Here is a 20832-nt window from a genome sequence, read left to right as displayed (position 1 = left end):
GAAATGGAATGTCATAAAGCCATACAATGATTCCTGAGTGGTGTTATAGACATATTTTAAAGGGAGAATTGCTTTCCTGGCCTGGCACTATTTTCTGCTTCACTTTGTGCACAGGTCACCGGCACACAGTAATGCAGCTTTGCACCTGTGTGTTGAGTGGAATGTGAGAAAGGGGATATGACCCCAGTAAGAACTGATGGTTGCTTATGCAGCCTCTATATAGCTTTTTGCTGTAGCTGCCTGTTACACGTGGCTTTTGGAATAATTTGACCACTATGAAAAGTGTAGTAGTAGTAGTATGTTCTCTTATGTCAGGAGTGGAAATCTGTGCACTTTAGTCCCGGGGTCTGACATTCCTGGTTGCTGTGAATATGCCCAGAGAATAGACAAGTAAAGAGAAGAGAGACAGAGAGAGTAATTAAAATTCATTTGGTGATGAAGTGGAAGAGAGTCATTAGAGATTTGCCTCACACGAAATTCTGTCAGGTATTACAGGCATCCTTGTTTTATTGTGCTTTGCATTATTTGGCTTCACAGATATTGTCTTTTTACAAATTGATTTGTGGCAACCCTACATTGAGTGGGTCTGTGGGCACCATTTTTCCAACAGCATTTGCTCACCTTGTGTCTCTGTGCCACAGTTTGGTAATTGCTGTAATATTTCAAACTTTTTATCATTATTATATTTGTTATGGTGATCTGTGATCAGTGATCTTTGATGTTACTACTATAATTTGCTGAAGGCTCAGATGATGGTTAGTAGTTTTTAGCAATAATATATTTTAAAATTAAGGTATATTCATTGTTTTTCTTTTAGATATAGTGCTATTGCACACTTAATAGACTACAGTATAGTGTAAACATAACTTTTATATGCACTGGGAAACCCCCAAATTCTGTTACTCACTTTATTGTGACATTCGCTTTATTGTGGTGGTCTGGAACCGAACCTGCAATATCTCCAAGGTATACCTGTATTAAGTGGTATGTCCCTAGTTCATTACTTTTTTTTTTTCGATTTGATTATGGTGGGCCACAATCATGGTTCTGTCTAATCTCACTCTCGCTGGTACTGCATTTCAGAGCCACAGTTGTTGAGAAGTACGATACCTACTGGGTGAGGATTCCTGGTCCTATAATTTCACAACCAAACGTCCTTCCTTTTACAACACCGAAAGCTACCATAGCACCTATGCCAACATTGCCTCCAGTCTCCCATTTAACGAAATCAGTAAGTAACATTTTTATGGTTTCACCAAATGCAATCTAAAGGAACAGCTTCCTTAGAAATTGTGGTTCTGTGCTTGGCAACGTGTGTAGAGAAGTAGCTGTCCTGGGTTGTGGTAGCAAGTTTTTGAATTCCCTTCAGGAAATCAGGAGGAAGTCTTCATTGTAACATTATGATTTATAGGTTAGAATAAGAGGAGTGTAAGACCCTGCATGTTCAAAGTGTGGTTATGACATTCACATGTAGTCTGTACTAGCGGTGGATATGTTTTCATTTGAAAGTGAATCTGAAGCAGCAGCCTTCTTCCATTCTTTTTTTTTTTAAAAAAAAACCAAAAAAACACAGCCAGATATCACACATGGAGAGAGAACTTCAAGCTTAAGCTAAATTTAGACAAGATTTGGAGGAGAATCTTGAAATGGTGATATCACTCTTCAATCTTATTTGATTAAGGCCAGTGAGTACTGGGGAATTCTGTGTGTTGAACCACAGAAACGCTTTTGCAAGCTTATCAGCTAGAATTCCATTTAAGCCCTCTGATTCAAAAGAATTACTGTTAAAAAAACATACCTTAGAAAGGGTGATGCATATTAGAAACATTAGAAAGGTTTTACTGAAAGCAATTCTGATAAATTATACTTATCAATTCAGAAGTAAATATAATGAAAAATGTCGTAAAGTAGGTTATTACAGTTGCAAGAACAAATTTGGGCCTGAATCCTGATTTGTCTAATTTCTGTTTGACTTTGGAAAAATTACTTAATTCCTAAAGTCTCAGTCTCTTCACCTGTAAAATGAGAAATAATATCTAGCTCTTACATAGTATTACTATGAGAACTAATTTCTAATGGCTTTGTACTTAATAGATATTCAGTAAATATTAGTTCATTTTTTTCTCTTCCTTCCCTTTCTTGTCTTTTTATAACTCTTTTTTTTTTGCGGTACGCGGGCCTTTCACTGTCATGGCCTCTCCCGTTGCGGAGCACAGGCTCCGGACGCGCAGGCTCAGCGGCCATGGCGCACGGGCCCAGCCGCTCCGCGGCATGTGGGATCTTCCCGGACCGGGGCACAAACCCGTGTCCCCTGCATCGGCAGGCGGACTCTCAACCACTGCGCCACCAGGGAAGCCCTGTAACCCTTTGTTTCTTCATACTATATAAAGCTCTTGTACTCCAATACAGTGTCTCATTTTGTTTTCCTTCTTTTCTACATTATGCAATATATGATGAGCCATTTGATTACATTATTATGAACTTTTGTTTGACCAAACAATTCGATCTATTATTTGCGCTAGTTCTCAGTTTATTTAGTGTTAATGTTTATTTATTTAAAAGCTGCTTTAGGCGAGTCCACAGTCAGTTTGGACCTGAGCTTCCCAGTAGGAATCTGTTGACAGGATTATTATCTTTCCATAAATTCATATAAAAGGCTTTAGCGCTTGTTGGAGCTTTTGATTGTATGTCTGCACCAAGGTTATAATCTCTAATTATAGAGAGGTTCATTCAGAGTCACAGGATGATGGCATTTGTAGAGAACTAGGAGTGACCTCAGGGTCACTGCTGCATAGTTAAAGGTAAAGAGACCCTGAGAGAATAAGTTCTTTAGCAAACGTGATGGAGTAAAGGGGAGAGCAGAGATCAAAACCCATGGTTCCTAGCTCCTCATGGCTTGTTCTCTCTACTCGACTAGGATTTCTCTTTAAGTTCCTGTGAAATAAATAAGGAAAAAAATAAAACAGCTTCTACCTGGTTTCTGTTAATATTTGGCCTTTGACCCCAGTTCCTGATACAGAGCTGTTAAATCCCTTGGAATTTCCTGGATGATGGGAGCATCTTTTGTTCTAATGAGGTGACTCTTGGTGTGCTCCCGTATGGGGGCTGGTCACCAAAAAGACCAAGCCATGATTAGAAGCTTGCAGCTTTCAGGCCCCCTCCCCCCATTCTCCAGAAAAGGGAGAGAGGCTGATTGAGCTAAACATCCATCATGTCCACGTGATGGAGCCTCCATAATGATTCCAGAAATATGTGTTTCAGAGAGCTCCTGGCTTCCTGACCACGTGGAGGTGCTGGGAAGGTGGTGCCTCAGAAGTTCTGTGCCCCTTCCTACATACCTTGCCTTTACGCATCTCTTCCATCTTGCTGTTCCTGGGTTATCTTTTTATCAATGTAATAAACTGGTAATCTACTAAGTAAACTATTTTCCTGAGTTCTGTGAGCCATCTTAGTAAATTATCCAACTTGAGGATTAGGTGCTGGAAACCTCCAATTTATGGCCGACCATTCAGAAGTACAGGTGACAACCTGGGACTTGTGGTTGGCATCTGTGATTGGCATCTGAAGTGGGTGCAGTCTTGTGGGACTGAGCCCTTCACTTGTGGGATCTGACACTAACTTCAGGTAGATAGTGTCAGAACAGAATTGAATTGTAGGACACAGAGCTGATGTCTCCAAAGAATTGCAGAATTGCTTAGTGTGCGAAATAGCCGCACCCACTTGGTGGCCAGAAGTATTGGTAGAGTAGAAGGAGAAATGAGAGTTTTTCTGTACAGTTCCCATTAAATCTAGTTACTTAAAGTAATGTTTAGCTCTCTTTTGAAATGTCGTGTCACAGCTCATTCTAACACAAGATAACTGCTTGTTTGCCCTGTCATATTGTAGAGCTGACATTTTTCAATACTCTTTCTTATTTGCCACACCAAGAAGCTCTGAATTAAATCATTGTTCTTTCTTATTTGCCACACCAAGAAGCTCTGAATTAAATCATTGTTTTTTCTTATTTGCCACACCAAGAAGCTCTGAATTAAATCATTGTTCTTACTATTATTTGGAGTGGTGGTATATATAGGAGTAAACTTTTTTTTTTTTTTTTTTTTTGCGGTACGCGGGCCTCTCACTGTTGTGGCCTCTCCCGTTGCGGAGCACAGGCTCCGGACGCGCTGGCTCAGCAGCCATGGCTCACGGGCCCAGTCGCTCCGTGGCACGTGGGATCTTCCCGGACCGGGGCACCAACCCCTGCCCTCTGCATCGGCAGGCGGACTCTCAACCACTGTGCCACCAGGGAAGCCCAGGAGTAACCATTTTTTCTTACATTATCTTAATGTCAAATTTGAACCTGAATTCTAGAAGCAGAGTCCAGGATCTAAATATAAAACTTGCTAAGGGTTTGCTTTTAAAAATTCCATCTCTGAAAACTAGAGGATACCCTTTAGGCAAGAATGTCAATGTGGATGTAAATATTCCCTAAGAAATTCTCAAAATTTACCAGAAACTTTGCTCCAGAACATAATTAACATGAAGTATTTTGTGTATTAAAGGGATTTTAATACTCATGCATAATTACAGTCCAATTAATGTTGTGTCTTCTAAAGTTTAATTGAAATTAATTAAGTTTAAAAGTTCACAGCCTAACTACTGCTTTGATAATTTCTAATTTGGGATGTGTCTTTGTTCCCTTGTTTGAATCCTTATTATGAAAACGTATTCTTATTAAAACCCATACTTCAAAGTAGTAGCTCTTCTGTCATTGGAAATGAACTGCCTGTTTGATAATTGACTTTCTCCCCCTGTCATTTTTCTAGTTCAATGCTTCAGATTGTGGGAACAAGAAGTTCTGTATTAGGAGTCCTTTGAACTGTGACCCGGAGAAAGAGCTTGCCTGTGTCTTCTTGTCCTTCACGCGAGATGCCAAGTCAGTGATGGTTGAAATGAGCGGTCCCAGTAAAGGCTATTTATCCTTTGCATTTTCTCACGACCAATGGATGGTTTGTACCTTTCACTTACATAAGTGGTAATGAAATGAGAGTCACTGGGGTGAGCTCTCATCAATAGCAGTTTAGCTGTTTGTTCCAGAGTCAAATTATCATACTTAAGGGAGGAATGGAAAGGGAGGGCAGAGAAACTAACTTAGATTCTAAGTCTAAGCAGCTTTGAGTTGGGCAATTACATAGCTGTAAGAACAAGGCTGTCCTGAGGAAAGTTAGGACATTAGGAAAGTTAGTTGTATTTTCAGTGGATTTGCCACTTTATCTGTCTACCTCTGTCTGTCTATCTCTGTGATAAACAGGAAGTGCAGTTAAGAAAAAGTTGCTCTGCATACAAATGTTGTTTGTGATGTTTTTCAACTCCTAGTTTTCTCAAGTGGCCAGCAACGACAGCATGGGGTGCTCATCTTCTTGCCCCCCACCATCGGCACATTTCCCAAACAGAAAATTAAACCTGGCATGTCCAGGCATAAATGGATTCTTTACCAGGTCTACAGAAGGCAGCATTTATTTTCACCTGATTCTCCCTCTCCTTGGGTAGTGCTGAATGGATTAAAAGATTCTGTAGGTGGCAGCCTTGTGCTGTGGTGTGGAAGAGCAGAGTTCTGCATTAGCGTTCTGATTTCCCAGGGAGAGGGAAGAAGGGTGTAAAGGCCAGGACATGTGACAGTCCCGTTCCAGCAGAGCTGACTGTGGAGGGGGATGACTACAAATGGAGAAGGCTTTTTACTTCCACATTAGCAAATGCAAGGCGTCTTTTCTTGAGAGTTTTCTTCCTGTCAGGTTTTAAACTTAACATCACTTTTTAAGGAAATCATTATTTCAATAAAAGAGAAAAGGAACTCTGAGAATCTGTGATAGAAGAACAAATATTTTCCTTCAAAGTGCACTCTAATCATGGTGGTCCTTGTTACACTGGCTGCAAATATTGCAGGGAGCCAGGTGTAACTTTTTTAGGGGGATGTCATTGTAATATACGATATGACCTGTATATTTTACTATATAGTTCCAGAATGCGCTCATTATCTTTTTTCATTCAATGAAGGGTATACCTTAAACCTATGAGATAGAAGACATGTCATCGACTTCTAAAAAGAGCATATAAATTATGACTCTTTCCTTTTTAAAGTTGATTTTATGGGAAATTTTATACTTGTTCAAATGATGTTGCAATTGTTCAAAACATTTTGCCCATTTCCGTTTTGTAATTACCATCAGACCTACAGCATATCCTTTTGGGTATTCTCAATTCTGGCAAAAATGAACCTTATGCCTAAGGTGCATAAGGGGGCTGGGTTAAAAATAAAATATGACTGTAAAGCAGTAAGGAAAGTTGGTGGCTTGTTGTGTGAATGGAACTGGCTCTGAAGGAAACTCTGAAGATGAATCCAACAAGGGTTAACAATGGTAGCCTTGTTGGAATAAGTGTGTAGCTTCATTATGGTGCATGTCTAAGGTAGGGTACACATTTAGATAGGTGTTCTAGTCACTTCATTAAAAATATTCTAGTCACTTTGTAGCCAAACTTCATGCAAAAGTATACTAACACATTTCCTTTTCTGGTCACATAAAATCTGTCAGCCAGAGGAAAAGACAGTATTGTTGCAGTGAGTGTTGTGATGAGGCGCCTGCAAGTAGACCAGTTATTTCGAAGTTGTAGGCATAGATGACACAAAAACCTTTATCTCTAATTCAAGATATATTTATCTTACTTAGAAATCTTATGTTTCTAGTATAGTACTCATCAACAGTGTTTATAAAAAAGACTTAATTATGCAGGTGCAGTTGATTTACAGAGAAACCCTATTTGATGATTAAAATCATCTGTACACCTGTTTGCCTAAATTGGGGGGAAAATAAATCATTGTCAAAAATATTTTTGAAGTGGTTGTTTCTATTTTTGATTATTTAAAAAATCTTAGGATATTTTTATGACCTGCTATTTCTTATCAGTATGTAATGTAAATTTAAATACTGAAGGTATCTGATGTTATGAATACTGACTAGATAACCTAAATTATAGCTTTTTCAGTTTGGTTTATAAATTAATGATAGTAGTTGTTTTGGTATTAGAGCTCATCACTAAAATTGGTGAAAGTACAACTATCCATATTTTTGCTAACAGTGACTTGCTAATATCTGAATTTTAACTGAAATTCAAAGTATACACCTCTTCCTCATCTCAGAAATTTTGCTATATGAGATAGAGTATTCAAGTATATACACTATATTAGCTTCCGTTCTCTGTGTTCTATACATAATTTCTCAACACTCAAATTCCAGAACGTTCCCAATCCTGACCTCTCTTGTGTGTGTCCAGATTGGAATTTCCAGCTGCTGGGTGGTCTCTTCCAGCTGAGTACTCTGGACAACACAGACCATCATCTGTAAAACTGAATTTATTATCTACCCTCCTGCTGTCCTTTTGTGTTTCCCATTCTTGATGATCAACAACAATAGTAAAAAAAGCAACTACTATTATCGATTTCTTTCTTCTTTTCAGATACTGTCTGGGGCAATTTAGGGACTATCTCATTCATTGCTGCCACCAACTTCTCTGGTGTTCAAGGAAACTTCGTTTGTGATTTAGATTCTTCTTTTTTATTTACCTTTCAGGTGCTTCTTTCTCTCATGCACCCCAACTTTTTGTTTTGAAAAGCCTTAAACCTACATGTAAGTTGAGAGACTAGTACAATGAACACCAGTAAGCCCTTCACCTACATTTGTTGTTTTTTCTCTCTCTCTCTGTGTGTGTGTGTATGTGTAGATTGACTTATTCACTGTATATTAACACACATTTCTTTTCCCTGAACTATTTGAAAATTAAGTTGCAGATATCATGACATTTTAAGTCTAGTTTGCAGCATGTGTTTCCTAAGAAGGATATTCTCCTACAATTATCTATAAGATCACTATCACAATATATAATAATTTTATGCAATAGAGCCTATATTCAAATTTCCCCAATTATCCCAGTAAAGTCATATGTATATGTATATTTTAAAAATTTCTGATACAGACTAATCAGTTATCACTCAATGCATTTTATTGGTATATCTCTTTAATCTCCTTTACTTTAGAACTGTTACCCTACCTTTTTTCTTTTAGGCCAGTTGTTTTGTAGTATCCCACAATTTTTACAATAGACTCAGGTTAATATGGTTTTTGACCACATTTAAGTAATCTCAATCCTAGCCCCAAAAGCCTTTAGTAGGTAAGGTGAAACTTTAGTAGTTATAGGAAAATGTTTTTTTCTTTAGCATAGTTTCAAAACTCTTCAAAGTCCATTTCTGGCCTTACCCTGTATATATTTTAGCTCACAAAACTACCTGTTTCCTAAAGTTTCCCTATATTTTTTATATTTCTGTATCTTTGGTCCTAGAAGTTCCTCAGTTTGAAAAACTTTTCTCTTAATCGCAGCTCTACCTTATCCACATATATTTTTTATTCTCTAAGGCCTAGTTAATGCTATCTTTTCTGATAAGCCTTTTCAATCCTTTGGCCCTACCTAATTTGTCTTTCCATAGTACTGTGTTTAAATCTCTGTTTTATCATATTTCATGTACTATTTTAACTGTCTCCTCTATTAAAACATAGTCTTTGATTGTAAGAACTATGTTGTCATCTTTATTTCCTCCACATGATATTTTCTCATAGAGTGCATTCTAAATGCTGGAATGAGAGGAACAAACGGGGGTAAGAGGTTCTGTCCAATTCAGGGATTTGGTTGAAGCTCCTCATGTGTGTCCTTCCATGCTCCAAATTTGGGGTTTCTACAGCTGCCTGGAGCCTAAGGTTGTCGTAGCACCTTATCTTACCCTCATTGTAGAGTAGTGAGAATTGAGAGTTTCCTCTTCTCCATCCCTGTCATCCTCTCCAGTATTTGGGAGGTCTGCCTTAATGACTCAGTTGACTTCTTATCATCACTTTGCCTCAAAATCAACCATTCTGTTATATTAAATTTTGTTTTAAATAACAAGAAAATTCCTATACCTCACTGATGCTAAACATTCTAGAAAACACACATTGTTTGTTTAAATCAGAGATCAGCCAACTTTTTCTGCAGAGGTCCAGATAGCAACCACCTGGGAATTTGTGGGCCATATGATCTCTGTTGCAGCTACTCAGTTCTGGTGTGATAGCGCTAAAGCAGCTGTAGATTATCCGTAAGTTGGTGGCTGTATTCCAATAAAACTTTATTTATAAACACTGAAATTTGGATTTAATATATTTTTACTTGTCATGAAATATTATTCTTTTAATTAAAAAAAAACACATTTAGATATGTAAGTACCATCCTCAGCCTGTGGCCTGTACAAAAACAGGCATCAGGCTGAAGTTGGTCTGTGAGCTGTAGTGTGTAGCCGTTTAAATTATGACGACTACAAGTTTCTTATCTTGAGTTGCACTAATTCTGATTTGAATATAAGATGTGTAACAGGGAATAATTTCTTTGCTAAGGTTATGTACTTGAGAGTTAAAACTGGAACTTTAAAAAATAAATTTAAAACGTGTTAGAATATCATATTGGTATTCATAGCAAAATTTAAATCATAACTGGTTAGTCTTGGATCTTGTTTAAGGAGTTTAGTGACTAAAGCACATAAAAGACCTTGTTAGATAGTTTATGGAGAGCAGTTTAGAATAGATGAAAGAACCAAAACTATATGCAAGAATTTAAAATCCAGATTATTCTTTTGTACCGTGACTTAAATGTGCTTTAAAGATGCAGTCTGCCCTCCGATAGTCACTTTAAATAAGATTTAATTTTTAGAGCTAAGGAATGTTGGAGATTAAAGGATAGATAAAAATTAGACTGACAAAGAATGCCCCCTTGAGCTCAGATACTGTGGTCTCAATATGCAGTAGTAAATCTATTAAGTGTGTACAATATTAGCAATATTTGATTATAGTACCTTACATCTTAAAAGTTACCCCCCCAAATCCAACAGAATGCAGTGCACTTACAGTTATGAAAATTGTAGGACACATTTATTTACAAATAAATATCCAGAGCAACGTTTATGAAAAGTTCAGTGAAAAAGGTAACAAAACTTTATATTTTCCCATTTGGGGAGAAAAATAGGTTATAAATACAAATAGGTTTGGATGAATATATGCAAAAGCATTAACAGTGGTGTTCAATTGATGATGGGTTATGGGCATATAACCATGTTATATGTCTATTTTAATACACTGAAATTTTATTGCTTTTGCATGATAACAATCATTTTTAATTAATATATCAGACAGCCAATTCTTTAGAATTTGTGGTATCGTTTTAAGATTGAGTCAGTAAATTATGTTTTAAAAGCATCAAATACTATTTGATAACATTAGGGGCTTTTTTTTTTTGGATGCGTCGGGTCTTCGTTGTGGCTTGAAGGCTTCTCTCTGTAGTTGCAGCATGTGGGCTTCTCTCTAGTTATGGCATGAGTGTTTTCTTTCTCTAGTTGTGGCGTGCGGGCTCCAGAGCACGTGGACTCTCTCGTTGAGGCGCACAAGCTCAGTAGTTGTGGCGCGCGGGCTTAGTTGCCCTGTGGCATGTGAGATCTTAGTTCCCTGACGAGGGATTGAACCCACATCCCCTGCATTGGAAGCCGGATTCTTTACCACTGGACCACCAGGGAAGCCCCAGGGACTTTTCTTTTTTAAAGAAATGAAATTCCCTTGAACTTTTTCTCACTTGCAATTGTTTTTCAGGGTGATGATGATGCTTATGTGTGTATTCTTGAAGATCAGACTGTGCACATACAACCTTCCCATCTGACAGGGCGAAGTCACCCTGTAATGGACTCCAGGGTAGGTGTGAAAATTCTGAGAATCTCCATCTGGCCGGTCCACCTTCTGGCTATATGGCTGACAGTGGCATGGCTATGCTGCAAGATAGCTTCCAAACCTGCAGTTAGCAGCAGAGACCAAGCAGGGGCCTGGCAGCAGGGTTCCTCTCTTACTATAATCTGGGAGAAGCCTTTCTGCGTTTTATTTTTAACATATATATATATGTAAATTGTATATATTTAAGGTGTACAACATGATGTTTTGATATCCTTCTACATAGTGAAATGATTACTAGAGTCAAGCTAATAAATGTATCCATTGCCTCACATAGTTACTTTTTCTTTGTGATAAGAGCACCTGAAATCTACTCTCTTAGCAAATTTCCAGTATATAGTACAGTATTAACTACAGACACTGTGCCCTTTTTCTATGCTTTAGAAAGCATAAGAAAAGTTTCTCTTTGAGGAAAAGATGAATTCTTGCTTGTGTTACTTAAATCCTTTTATTAATGCATCTTACAAAAAATATTTTATGGTTTATTAAGAAGGTCATCAGCCCCATTTCCAAAACTTACAGACAGATTTTTAAGAGGCTTATGTAAGTGACACAGAATTTCTTGATTGGTGAGAAAGAGGTGCACATATGGTAGGTACTGGTTCAGTGCCTTGGGTAATTGTCTTAAGTGCCCGTTGTTGGCACCTGTGCCAAAGATGGCCTATTTCTGGTAGGGAAGTGTCATTTTCACATGGCAACTGACAAGCAAATGAGCTCTGATGGAGCAGTAGCTATCATCTAATGACATGTTTTGTTCTCTGCATAGCTTTCTCATGGGGTTGGAACTTCTCCCCAGTTGCATGTTGCATTTTGGCCACTAGAGTATTACTTGCTAAGTGTTTCTTCAGTGTTGTTGATTGTATATTGGTGGCCAGATGAAGTTAGTACATCTGCCAAAGTTTCTAGCCTAGGTAGTAAAAATACTATCTTTGCCAAGTGGGATAAAGACAAATAAACTGGGAGAATATGTTTCTTGTACTCTTCAAAGAGGAAGTGGGGAAACAATGACGCTGCAGACAAAACATGAACGGGGAACTTAGGGAAAGGAAATTGAACAGGTCAGGATTTTGATCATATTTTATTTTTAGCAAATCTTTGGAAAGTGCTGAGAAGACCCATTGTATGTGTTTGCAGGATCCTCTTGAGGATATGGCTTGGAGGTTGGCGGATGGTGTTATGCAGTGTTCTTTCAGAAGAAACATTACCTTTCCTGGGGTTAAGAATAGATTTGATCTAAATGCAAGCTACTACATATTTCTAGCAGATGGTGCAGCTGATCATGGTAAGTATATTGATAAAAAACTACCTTTTAAAGTTTTTTTTTGCTCACTTTATTCCTTTCCCTCTTTTTGGGGGGAGACTATGGTAATTGCTCTTTTTTAAGATACACATTTGTGGGTAAAGAGTTATTAAACCCTCTTCCATTTTTGCCTGATAATTTGACTTTGGTTGACCTTCTAGCTTTGTTCCCCTGGAAACTAGGTAAAGGTAGTGTTTACTGGGTTATAAGGCAATCTGCTTATGATAAAAGTGATTTCTGGCTGGTAGACTGCATTTCGACCAGGAGTAAATACCTAGTAAGAAGCCATGTCTTTGGGCTTCCCTTAGTGCAGTGACATTGGCAGATCCTTTGCAGGGATGCTAGAAGCAGGACTTTGGGGTTATTGCAGGAGATATCGGCTCTTGTGGATGTCCTATCCAGTATGAATCTCATCGCCTTGGACCTGAGCTTTCTCCAGGGAGGTAGAGAGGGGTAAAGAGAATAGCTCCTGGACAGCTGAGTGAGCTTCCACAGGACCTCCCTTTGAAAAAGAATGCCTCATGGTGCCCTGCAGGTGTGCTGTGTTTCCTGTCCCATGTTCTTCTCAATCAGTCTGATGCCAAGTGTAGCCTAAGGTAGTTTTAAGAGTTTGAATGTTTAGTTTATACTTAAGACTGCCCTGGTAGGTACTGCAACACATATTAATAAGAATAATTAGATTTTGTTTAAGGTCTTGGCTAATGATATTCTGAAGAACTGCAGGAAATGCCAAGGTAGTGTAATATTTAGTGACTCATCTCCCTGGAGATAATACTACCCCCAAACTTTGAGCATATGGCCTACTTTGAAAATGGTGAAAAGCTGAGCATATAGAATGGAAGGATGAGGGTGAGGTAAAAGAGGAGCAGGAACAGAAATGTGGTACAGGCAGAATTGTGAAAAGCCTTGCGTATTCTACCATGTGGTTTATTTTTTTATTTTTTATTTTTTTTGCCGGACGCGGACCTCTCACTGTTGTGGCCTCTCCCGTTGCGGAGCACAGGCTCCGGACGCTCAGGCTCAGCGGCCATGGCTCACGGGCCCAGCCGCTCCGTGGCATGTGGGATCTTCCCGGACCGGGGCACAAACCCGTGTCCCCTGCATTGGCAGGCGGACTCTCAACCACTGCACCACCAGGGAAGCCCAATCATGTGGTTTAATTTTAATTGAAGTATAGTTGATTTACAATGTTGTGTTAGTTTCTGGTGTATAGCAAAGTGATTCATATATATATATATACACATATATATATATGTATATATATATATACTTTTTCAGATTCTTTTCCATTTTAGTTTGTTACAAGATATTGAATATAGTTCCCTGTGCTATGCTGTAGGACCTTGTTGTTTACCTATTTCATATATAGTAGTTTATATTCTCTCATGTGGTTTAAATTTTGTACTATAAGTAAAGTAGGGATTCAAAAGGTTTTAAAGCAGGACAAAATATCAACTCAGTGTTAGAGAAAATTTAGAAATATTTGCAGCTTTAGTTGTGGATGATATGTTTGGTTATCTTAGTCAAATCATGTATTCTTACTTGCACCAGCAACAGCAAATGTAGCTGGAAATAATTTCCTGGTTAAATGATAATAATGAACAAAAATTACTTAGTACTTAATGAGTGCCAGTTGCTGGCTCAGCACTATCATTAACGTTTTCATTTTTATCTTCATAGAAACCTACATAAGATAAGTACTATTATTAACCTTATTTTATCTGGCAGGAAACAGGCTTAGAGAGGTTAAGTCATTTGCCCAGACAAGTAAATGGTAGAGTTGTAATTTGAACCTGAACTCTTTGACCTCAGAGCCCAAGTGTTTCACTTTCTAACATGGGAAATGTGGGAAATGAATTTTTAAGGAGAAGGTCAAATATTTGCAGTTTTAAACAAATATTTCTAAAGTGCAGGTTATTGTCTTATTGTTATTATTGCAGCTGTCACTTATTGTATATTACATATATCTCATTTATTTCTCACAGAGGCTTTGTAAATAGATATTATGTTGCCCATTGTGGAGATAAGAGAACTGGAGCCTAGAGTGGTGAAGTAACTTGTTCAAAATCAACCAAGCAGCAGAGTCAGGAATTAAACCCAACTCTGTTGCAATTACAGGAGTTGTGCCCTTTTCATCATATCAAACTGCTTCCTTTTGTGCCCAGCATGTTATAGGTGCTCCATAAATGATTACTGACTTGAATGGATGACAAATTGCTAGGAGATTTTAACAGTTTGCATTTGTACTTTAAAAAAGTTTATACTTAAAAAGTTTATACTTTAAAAGAAAAGCAGTGTCATTTAAATGGGTGAATTCTATTGTGCAATAAATTATGTGTGGTTTTGGGTGTATGGTGATGCCAAAAATTTCTTCTTAGGCCAGCATTGTAGAATTTGGAATGCATTTTCTGATAGAAACAATATGTTAAGTAATAGTTCTAACATTTTCCTGGAAAAACCTAGTTTGTGGACGATTCATGTACAGAATAGAGCACTGTTTTATCCCCCTTTCCTGCTGGTGTTGCTGTGCTCGTGGCATGGTAGGGAAAATCTCTACCTTGTGTTTTGTGGTGTTTCCCAAAGCATGGGGCTCAAATAACCTGCTTCAGAACCATCTGGAATGACTGCTCAAAAGGCAGTTTCCCTAGCTCCATCCCACACTCTCTGTTGTTTGTGCTTGGAATCTGCATTTTAACAAGCATTTCAGGTAATTGTTCTGTATACTGTGGTTCGATAACTTACTGCTCTAGGACAATGTTCTTCCAACGAAGGTGTACATATTGTAAGGTAGTCCAGGGGATACAGAAAACAACACCAGAACTTTTTTCTTAGATTTATTTTATCTCACTAAAAAGTTCTATTTTAATAGTGTCATAATGTGTTAAAACAATAGTACATAAATACGTTTATTAACATAAATATACATATGTCACAGACTCGTTTTTGTTTTTTTTAAATTTTAAAAATTTATTTATTTTATTTTTTTTGACCGTGTTGTGTCTTTGTTGCTGTTCCTGGGCTTTCTGTAGTTGCAGCGAGCGGGGACTTCTCTTCCTTGCGGTGCGTGGGCTTCTCATTGTCATGGCTTCTCTTGCTGTGGAGCATGGGCTCTAGGCACGTGGGCTTCAGTAGTTGTGGCACGCGGGCTCAGTAGTTGGGGCTCATGGACTCTAGAGCACAGGCTCAGTAGTTGTGGCGCTCGGGCTTAGCTGCTCCACGGCATGTGGGATCTCCCCGGACCGGGGATCGAACCTGTGTCCCCTGCGTTGGCAGGCGGATTCTTAACCACTGCATCACGAGGGAAGCCCCCCATTTTTTTTTTAAACTGGTGGAGTGCAAAGCAACAAAACAAAACCTCAAAAAACCAAATCTAAACGTTACCGCTTCAGGGAATTCACTTTCTAGTTCCCTTGTATTGGGGAACAAAGTACAGTTACCACATAAATCAACTGTCACTTCTGATATCTAGTCATATGTATGTGGATCATTTATATGCTGCGCACTGCTTAAAAGCAGTGAGACTTTGTTAGGTTGAAACCATTTTTCAAAGCAGTCATATAATCTCTGTAACCCATGTTAATGTAGAATGAGGTCGTCCTGGGCAAATCTGTTTCTCAGGAGGCATTGTTTACTGGCAGTCTGAAGGTCAGAGGGAACACCATGGTGAGTCAGATGCTTCAGATGATTCTTAAAGACTATGCCAAGCTCTGAAGGATGCTACATTATTAGTAAAAATAGAAAAATTAACTACTTTCTTCATCCAAATATGCAAAAGTGATTCAGCAAGAGTGATCAAAACTAAAATACAGGGGAAATTGCTTAACATTTTCAGATTTCAGATAACTTTTCAGGTTTTCATTTTCTACTAATTTTTCATGTTATCCTTATTTTTGCTGTAAGCTAGCACATAATTATCTTTCTGTTCTTTTTCTAACTGCTGAGGTTTTTTTCCACCCTTTCACAGGTAATTTTATTCTCTTCTCTGGGTGTCAACAATGGTCATAGATTGGAATTTGAAACATTCAGAAAACAGATACCTGAATATTGTCACATTTCTTTACATCACAATTTAATAACTATTGAACATTCATGTCTACTAAATGCAACGAACAAAACAGTATAAATTTTTGCCCGATTCCCTTGTAAACAAGGCTGGTGAAATCCATTGGTGACAAATGGAATTAATGCATTACACAAAGTCAGTGAGGAAAAAAACCTTCCCTGTGAGTAAATTATTCTGTTTACAAATAAACTCTGATTTTTTTTTCAGCACACATTTACAGACCTGATCAATGAAAAGAAATAAGATATGTATTTTCCTTTAAAAAGAAAATGTTGAGAAATGGCCCACAATGGGAGAAGTCACCTAGGAAGAGGGGTCAGAAGCAAACTAAAGATAATTGAGAGTTGAAAGTACTGTCATATTTAGTAAAACAAATTTAAAACGTTTTTCTAACTGCTGTTTTGCCCCCAGAAAGCTGACTTTATCCTATCATGAAATAAGCAGTCATGTGAAATGCTGAGTGTTTGAACTGAAAGATAGAACTCACTTGGGTGAATAAGTAATTCCCAATCTGGAAATCTACCAATTTAAATAATTAATGAAGTAGAGACCCTGTTATCACATGACCTGTTATTTTGACAATTTAGGAATAATACTGTAGAGCCGTGTACTACACATGAACCCAACGTTCCTTAGAGCATAACGCCTAAATTATAATGGAGCCATACAGTGGAACTTCAAAATTATGATGGACTTCTGCTTTAATGAAGGTTAAGTTCATCTTAGCCCATGGCTCCATGGTGAATCAGAGTTTAAAAACACTTTTCTTCCAACTTGACTCTCAGGCTGTTAGGAATGTGGTCTGGTTTTTATCACTACCACTCTACTAATACAGTATTTTTATATTCTTCAGTGCGTTTCTTGTCATTTTCAATAGTTTTTTTCATTCTTTTCTTTTTGACATTTTTGTAGCTTCTGATAGTTATTGTCTCTTTCTTCTTGACACAGGTCTCTAGGTGTTCACGATATAAAACTCTTCTCGTTTTCTGCTTTATCTCGGATCTTCTCTGTAATAACAAGCCATGATATAATAGTTCACCAAATGAATAACCTGGTGTCCAAACACCAGTTTTTGAATAGTCCATTTTATCTCTACTGTTTCAAAAGCCTTTTTATTATACACTAAAAATCTTTCAGTAAATCAACTTGTTTATAGTTTATTCTTCCAGTGATCTGTTTGTCTATTACTGCACTGGTTGAAATTACTATAGCTTAATAATAGGTTGTGAATTTTGATAAAGCATGATACCCCTCCTAGCCTTCTTTTTCAGGAATTCAGGAATTCTTGCCTCTTCCTTGTGTATCGGCTCTTCTAGATAAAATTCAGAAATGATTTATCAAATTTCATTAAAAATCCTATTGGAGTTATGACTGGAATTGAAATGAAATTTTAGATTAATTTGTGGAATAATCAACGTCCTTGAGTCTTCCTATCCAGGAGTATATTGGGATATTTCATTTATTCAGATCCTGTGGTTTTCTTCATATCTTCCTGTAGGGCTTATTTATTTATGTTACTTTGTTCCTATGTATTTTATAGATTTCTAATACAAACTATTGTGAATGGGATTATTTTTTCTTACATTTTCTAAATTTGTTGGTGTATAGGAAAGTTATTGATCTTTGAATGCTTATCTTGAATGTAGCCACCTAGTTTTCCAGTTGATGGTCTTGGATTTTCTAGATGAAACATCATATCTTGTGCAAATAATGACAAGCATAGTAGCCCTCATTTTCTTTCTTTCCTTGTCTCACTGCATTGCTTACTTCTCCCAGAAAAATGTGGAATGGCAGTGGTGATATGGTAAGTATTCTTATCTTATCCCTGATTTTGATGGGAATGCTTCTGATATTCAGTATCGTGTCGTATTTTTCTGGTGGATATATTTTATTGTGTTTAGGAAATATTCTGTTCCTAATGTTACAAAGAGTTCATGTCATGGATGTGTGCTGAAGTTTATCATTACTTTTGTAGATTTCTGAATGGTGAACAATCCTCACTTTCCTGGGATGAAAGTCATGTCTTATTATTCTTATTATTGCATAATTGATTTAATTCACCAATATTTTATTTAAGCTTTTCACATCTATATTCATAAATGATTTTGGTGTATGGTCATAGGATTCTGTGCGTTTGTGTGCGTGTGCATGTTGGCCTCATTTTGGTTTCAGTGTTATGATAATCTCATAGAAAGAACTCAAGAAAAGTTTAAATAAATATGAATTTTTAAAGTTAAAAAAATTTTTAAATGGTATGATAGAACTCATCCACATAACAGCCTGAGGCTTTAGGAATGGAAATATTTGACTAATAAAATAAATTTTTTATTGTTATGATTCTCCAGAGTTACTACTACTTTGATCAATTTTTGTAATTCTAGATTTCCTCAGAAATTCGTCCATTTTATTTAGATTTTGAAATATTTTTGGCTGACTTAAAGTTGTATATAGCATTTTCACATAATTTTAAAGAATATGTTCAATATCAGCAGCTATGTCACTGTTTTCATTTCTAATATTGTTTGTGATATTTCTTTTTATCTTGTGGTCAGATTGTCAAAAAATCAATCGATTTTATTGGCCTTTTACAGAATTGATTTTTCTCATTTTTAGACTTACTGGTTTGTTAATTTCTACCTTTATTTTTAATCAATCCTCCTTTTTGGTTTTCTGGGTTATGTTTTGTTTTAAACACATCTTGACTTAAATGATTATTTCAATACTTTAAAGTCTTTTTATATTTTTTTAAGGAAATGCTTTAAAGATGATTAAAAACTTCTTTTGAATAGTACCTTAATTACATCACATGTGTTTTGCTATGAAGTAAGTGCCTTCAATGTTATTCGTTTTAAGAAGACTTGTGATTTAAGTTTTGATTTCCTATTTAACCCAAGGGTTATTTAGAAGAGGAGTTTCTTTTTTTTTTTTTGCGGTACACGGGCCTCTCACTGTTGTGACCTCTCCCGTTGTGGAGCACAGGCTCCGGATGCGCAGGCCCAGCGGCCATGGCTCACGGGCCCAACTGCTCCGTGGCATGTGGCATCTTCCTGGACCAGGGCACGAACCCGTGTCCCCTGCATCGGCAGGCGGACTCTCAACCACTGCGCCACCAGGGAAGCCCTAGAAGAGGAGTTTCTTAAATATCTAGCTGGACCATTTTTTCCTAGCTTTCTGTTGTTAATTTGTTTCATTTTAGATAGATAATATAACCTATATAAATATTTCTTTTTGGAAATCATTGAGGTGTAGTCTGTGGTCTAACACTTATTTGTTTGAAACAAAGATTCATATATATCTCATATCAAATTTCTTAATTATTTTTATTCTTTTTGACACTTGCATTGTATTCTAAAAACAATGTATTTTCCATAATTTATTTACTCATTCTCCTAATGATGGACATTTAGCTTGTTTAAATTTTTTTTTAGCCAGTGTAAAAAGAAAGTATCTATTAACATGCTTATAGATATACCTTTGGTTAAAAATATACCTTTGGTAAATATTTCTGTAAGATAGATCCCCAGAATGAACACACACCCATACATACCCATATACACAGACTAATTGGAATAATTCTATACATGCACAGATTTAACTTTATACATAATGAATATTATTATATTATATACTAATACTACATATATTTATATTATATTAATACATGTGTATTAATATAATATCAATATATAATAGTATATATATATATATCATGTCTATTGAAATTTATTTATTTTTTATTACCTTAAGAAATTTTGTTTCCATGCCATGCCATTGTCTCTCCATTCCTTCTCTCCTGAGAAAGTAATTCGTCATCTTCTTTTTTTTTTGTTTTTAAATTTCAGGTCGGATTCATAAGCATTCTCAGCAACCTTTGATTACATATGACAAATACAATGTGACAGGCTATCCAGAGAACATAGGAGGATCCCATTCTTTACTCCTTCTGAAGGTTCATGGTAAGTTACATGTGTAACATTATTACTGCTTTGTGGAATATACTTAACTTTGTGGAATAAATTTAGTGCTGGCTAGATTGAGAATGGTACCAGGCATAATTTAGCAAACGTTCATAAATCAATAACATTTGTAGGTAGCATAAACAATAACATTTGCAGGTAGCATTATCTATTTTAATGTTTGATAATTTTTATTAAAAATGAAGAGTAGGAATAATTCAGTGGTTTTAACCCTGACTGCACATTAAAATCACCAGGTTTTAACCCTGACTGCACATTAAAATCACATTAAAACCCTGACTGCACATTAAAATCACCCTGACTGCACATTAAAATCACCAGACCAGCTTTTAAGACATCTGTAATTTTAAAAAAGTACGATAGTCATCTCTAATTGCAGCCAGGATTGAGTATCATTGGGTTAATTAATTTAACTTTTATGAGACATTAATTATACCATTTATTAAAAATTGCTAATAAAAGAGTGGTTTGTGATTGTTTAATTATAATAGTAGTTTGGTTTCAAAAATACAATTTTTTTGTTGAAGAACTGATCAATGTACGAGTATTTGAGGGTATACAAAGAACTCAGTGCTATACTTAGGTATTATATACTTAAAGTGATGAAGGGAACCAAGTTGGAAGAGCAGTAGCCTAGAAATAAGGCTCTGATGTACTCTGGTTCTACAA

General features: G+C 36.7%; 1 protein-coding gene across 7 annotated transcripts in view; it reads left to right on the top strand.

The window, feature by feature from the left end:
• The window catches only part of FRRS1 (ferric chelate reductase 1), a 52527-nt gene that overhangs the window by 21692 nt on the left and 10003 nt on the right, over positions 1-20832 (top strand). For all 7 annotated transcript variants that reach the window (XM_067727011.1, XM_067727015.1, XM_067727016.1 and 4 more), the window contains 5 exons: positions 1084-1231; positions 4806-4988; positions 10692-10790; positions 11958-12105; positions 20029-20142. In XM_067727011.1, coding sequence (XP_067583112.1) covers positions 1084-1231; positions 4806-4988; positions 10692-10790; positions 11958-12105; positions 20029-20142 — 692 coding nt within the window. The remainder of the gene's footprint in view (positions 1-1083; positions 1232-4805; positions 4989-10691; positions 10791-11957; positions 12106-20028; positions 20143-20832) is intronic.

Source organism: Pseudorca crassidens, chromosome 2 (genome assembly GCF_039906515.1).
Source record: "Pseudorca crassidens isolate mPseCra1 chromosome 2, mPseCra1.hap1, whole genome shotgun sequence".
Classification (NCBI taxonomy): Eukaryota; Metazoa; Chordata; class Mammalia; order Artiodactyla; family Delphinidae; genus Pseudorca; species Pseudorca crassidens.
This window is presented reverse-complemented; position numbering and strand designations above follow the sequence as displayed.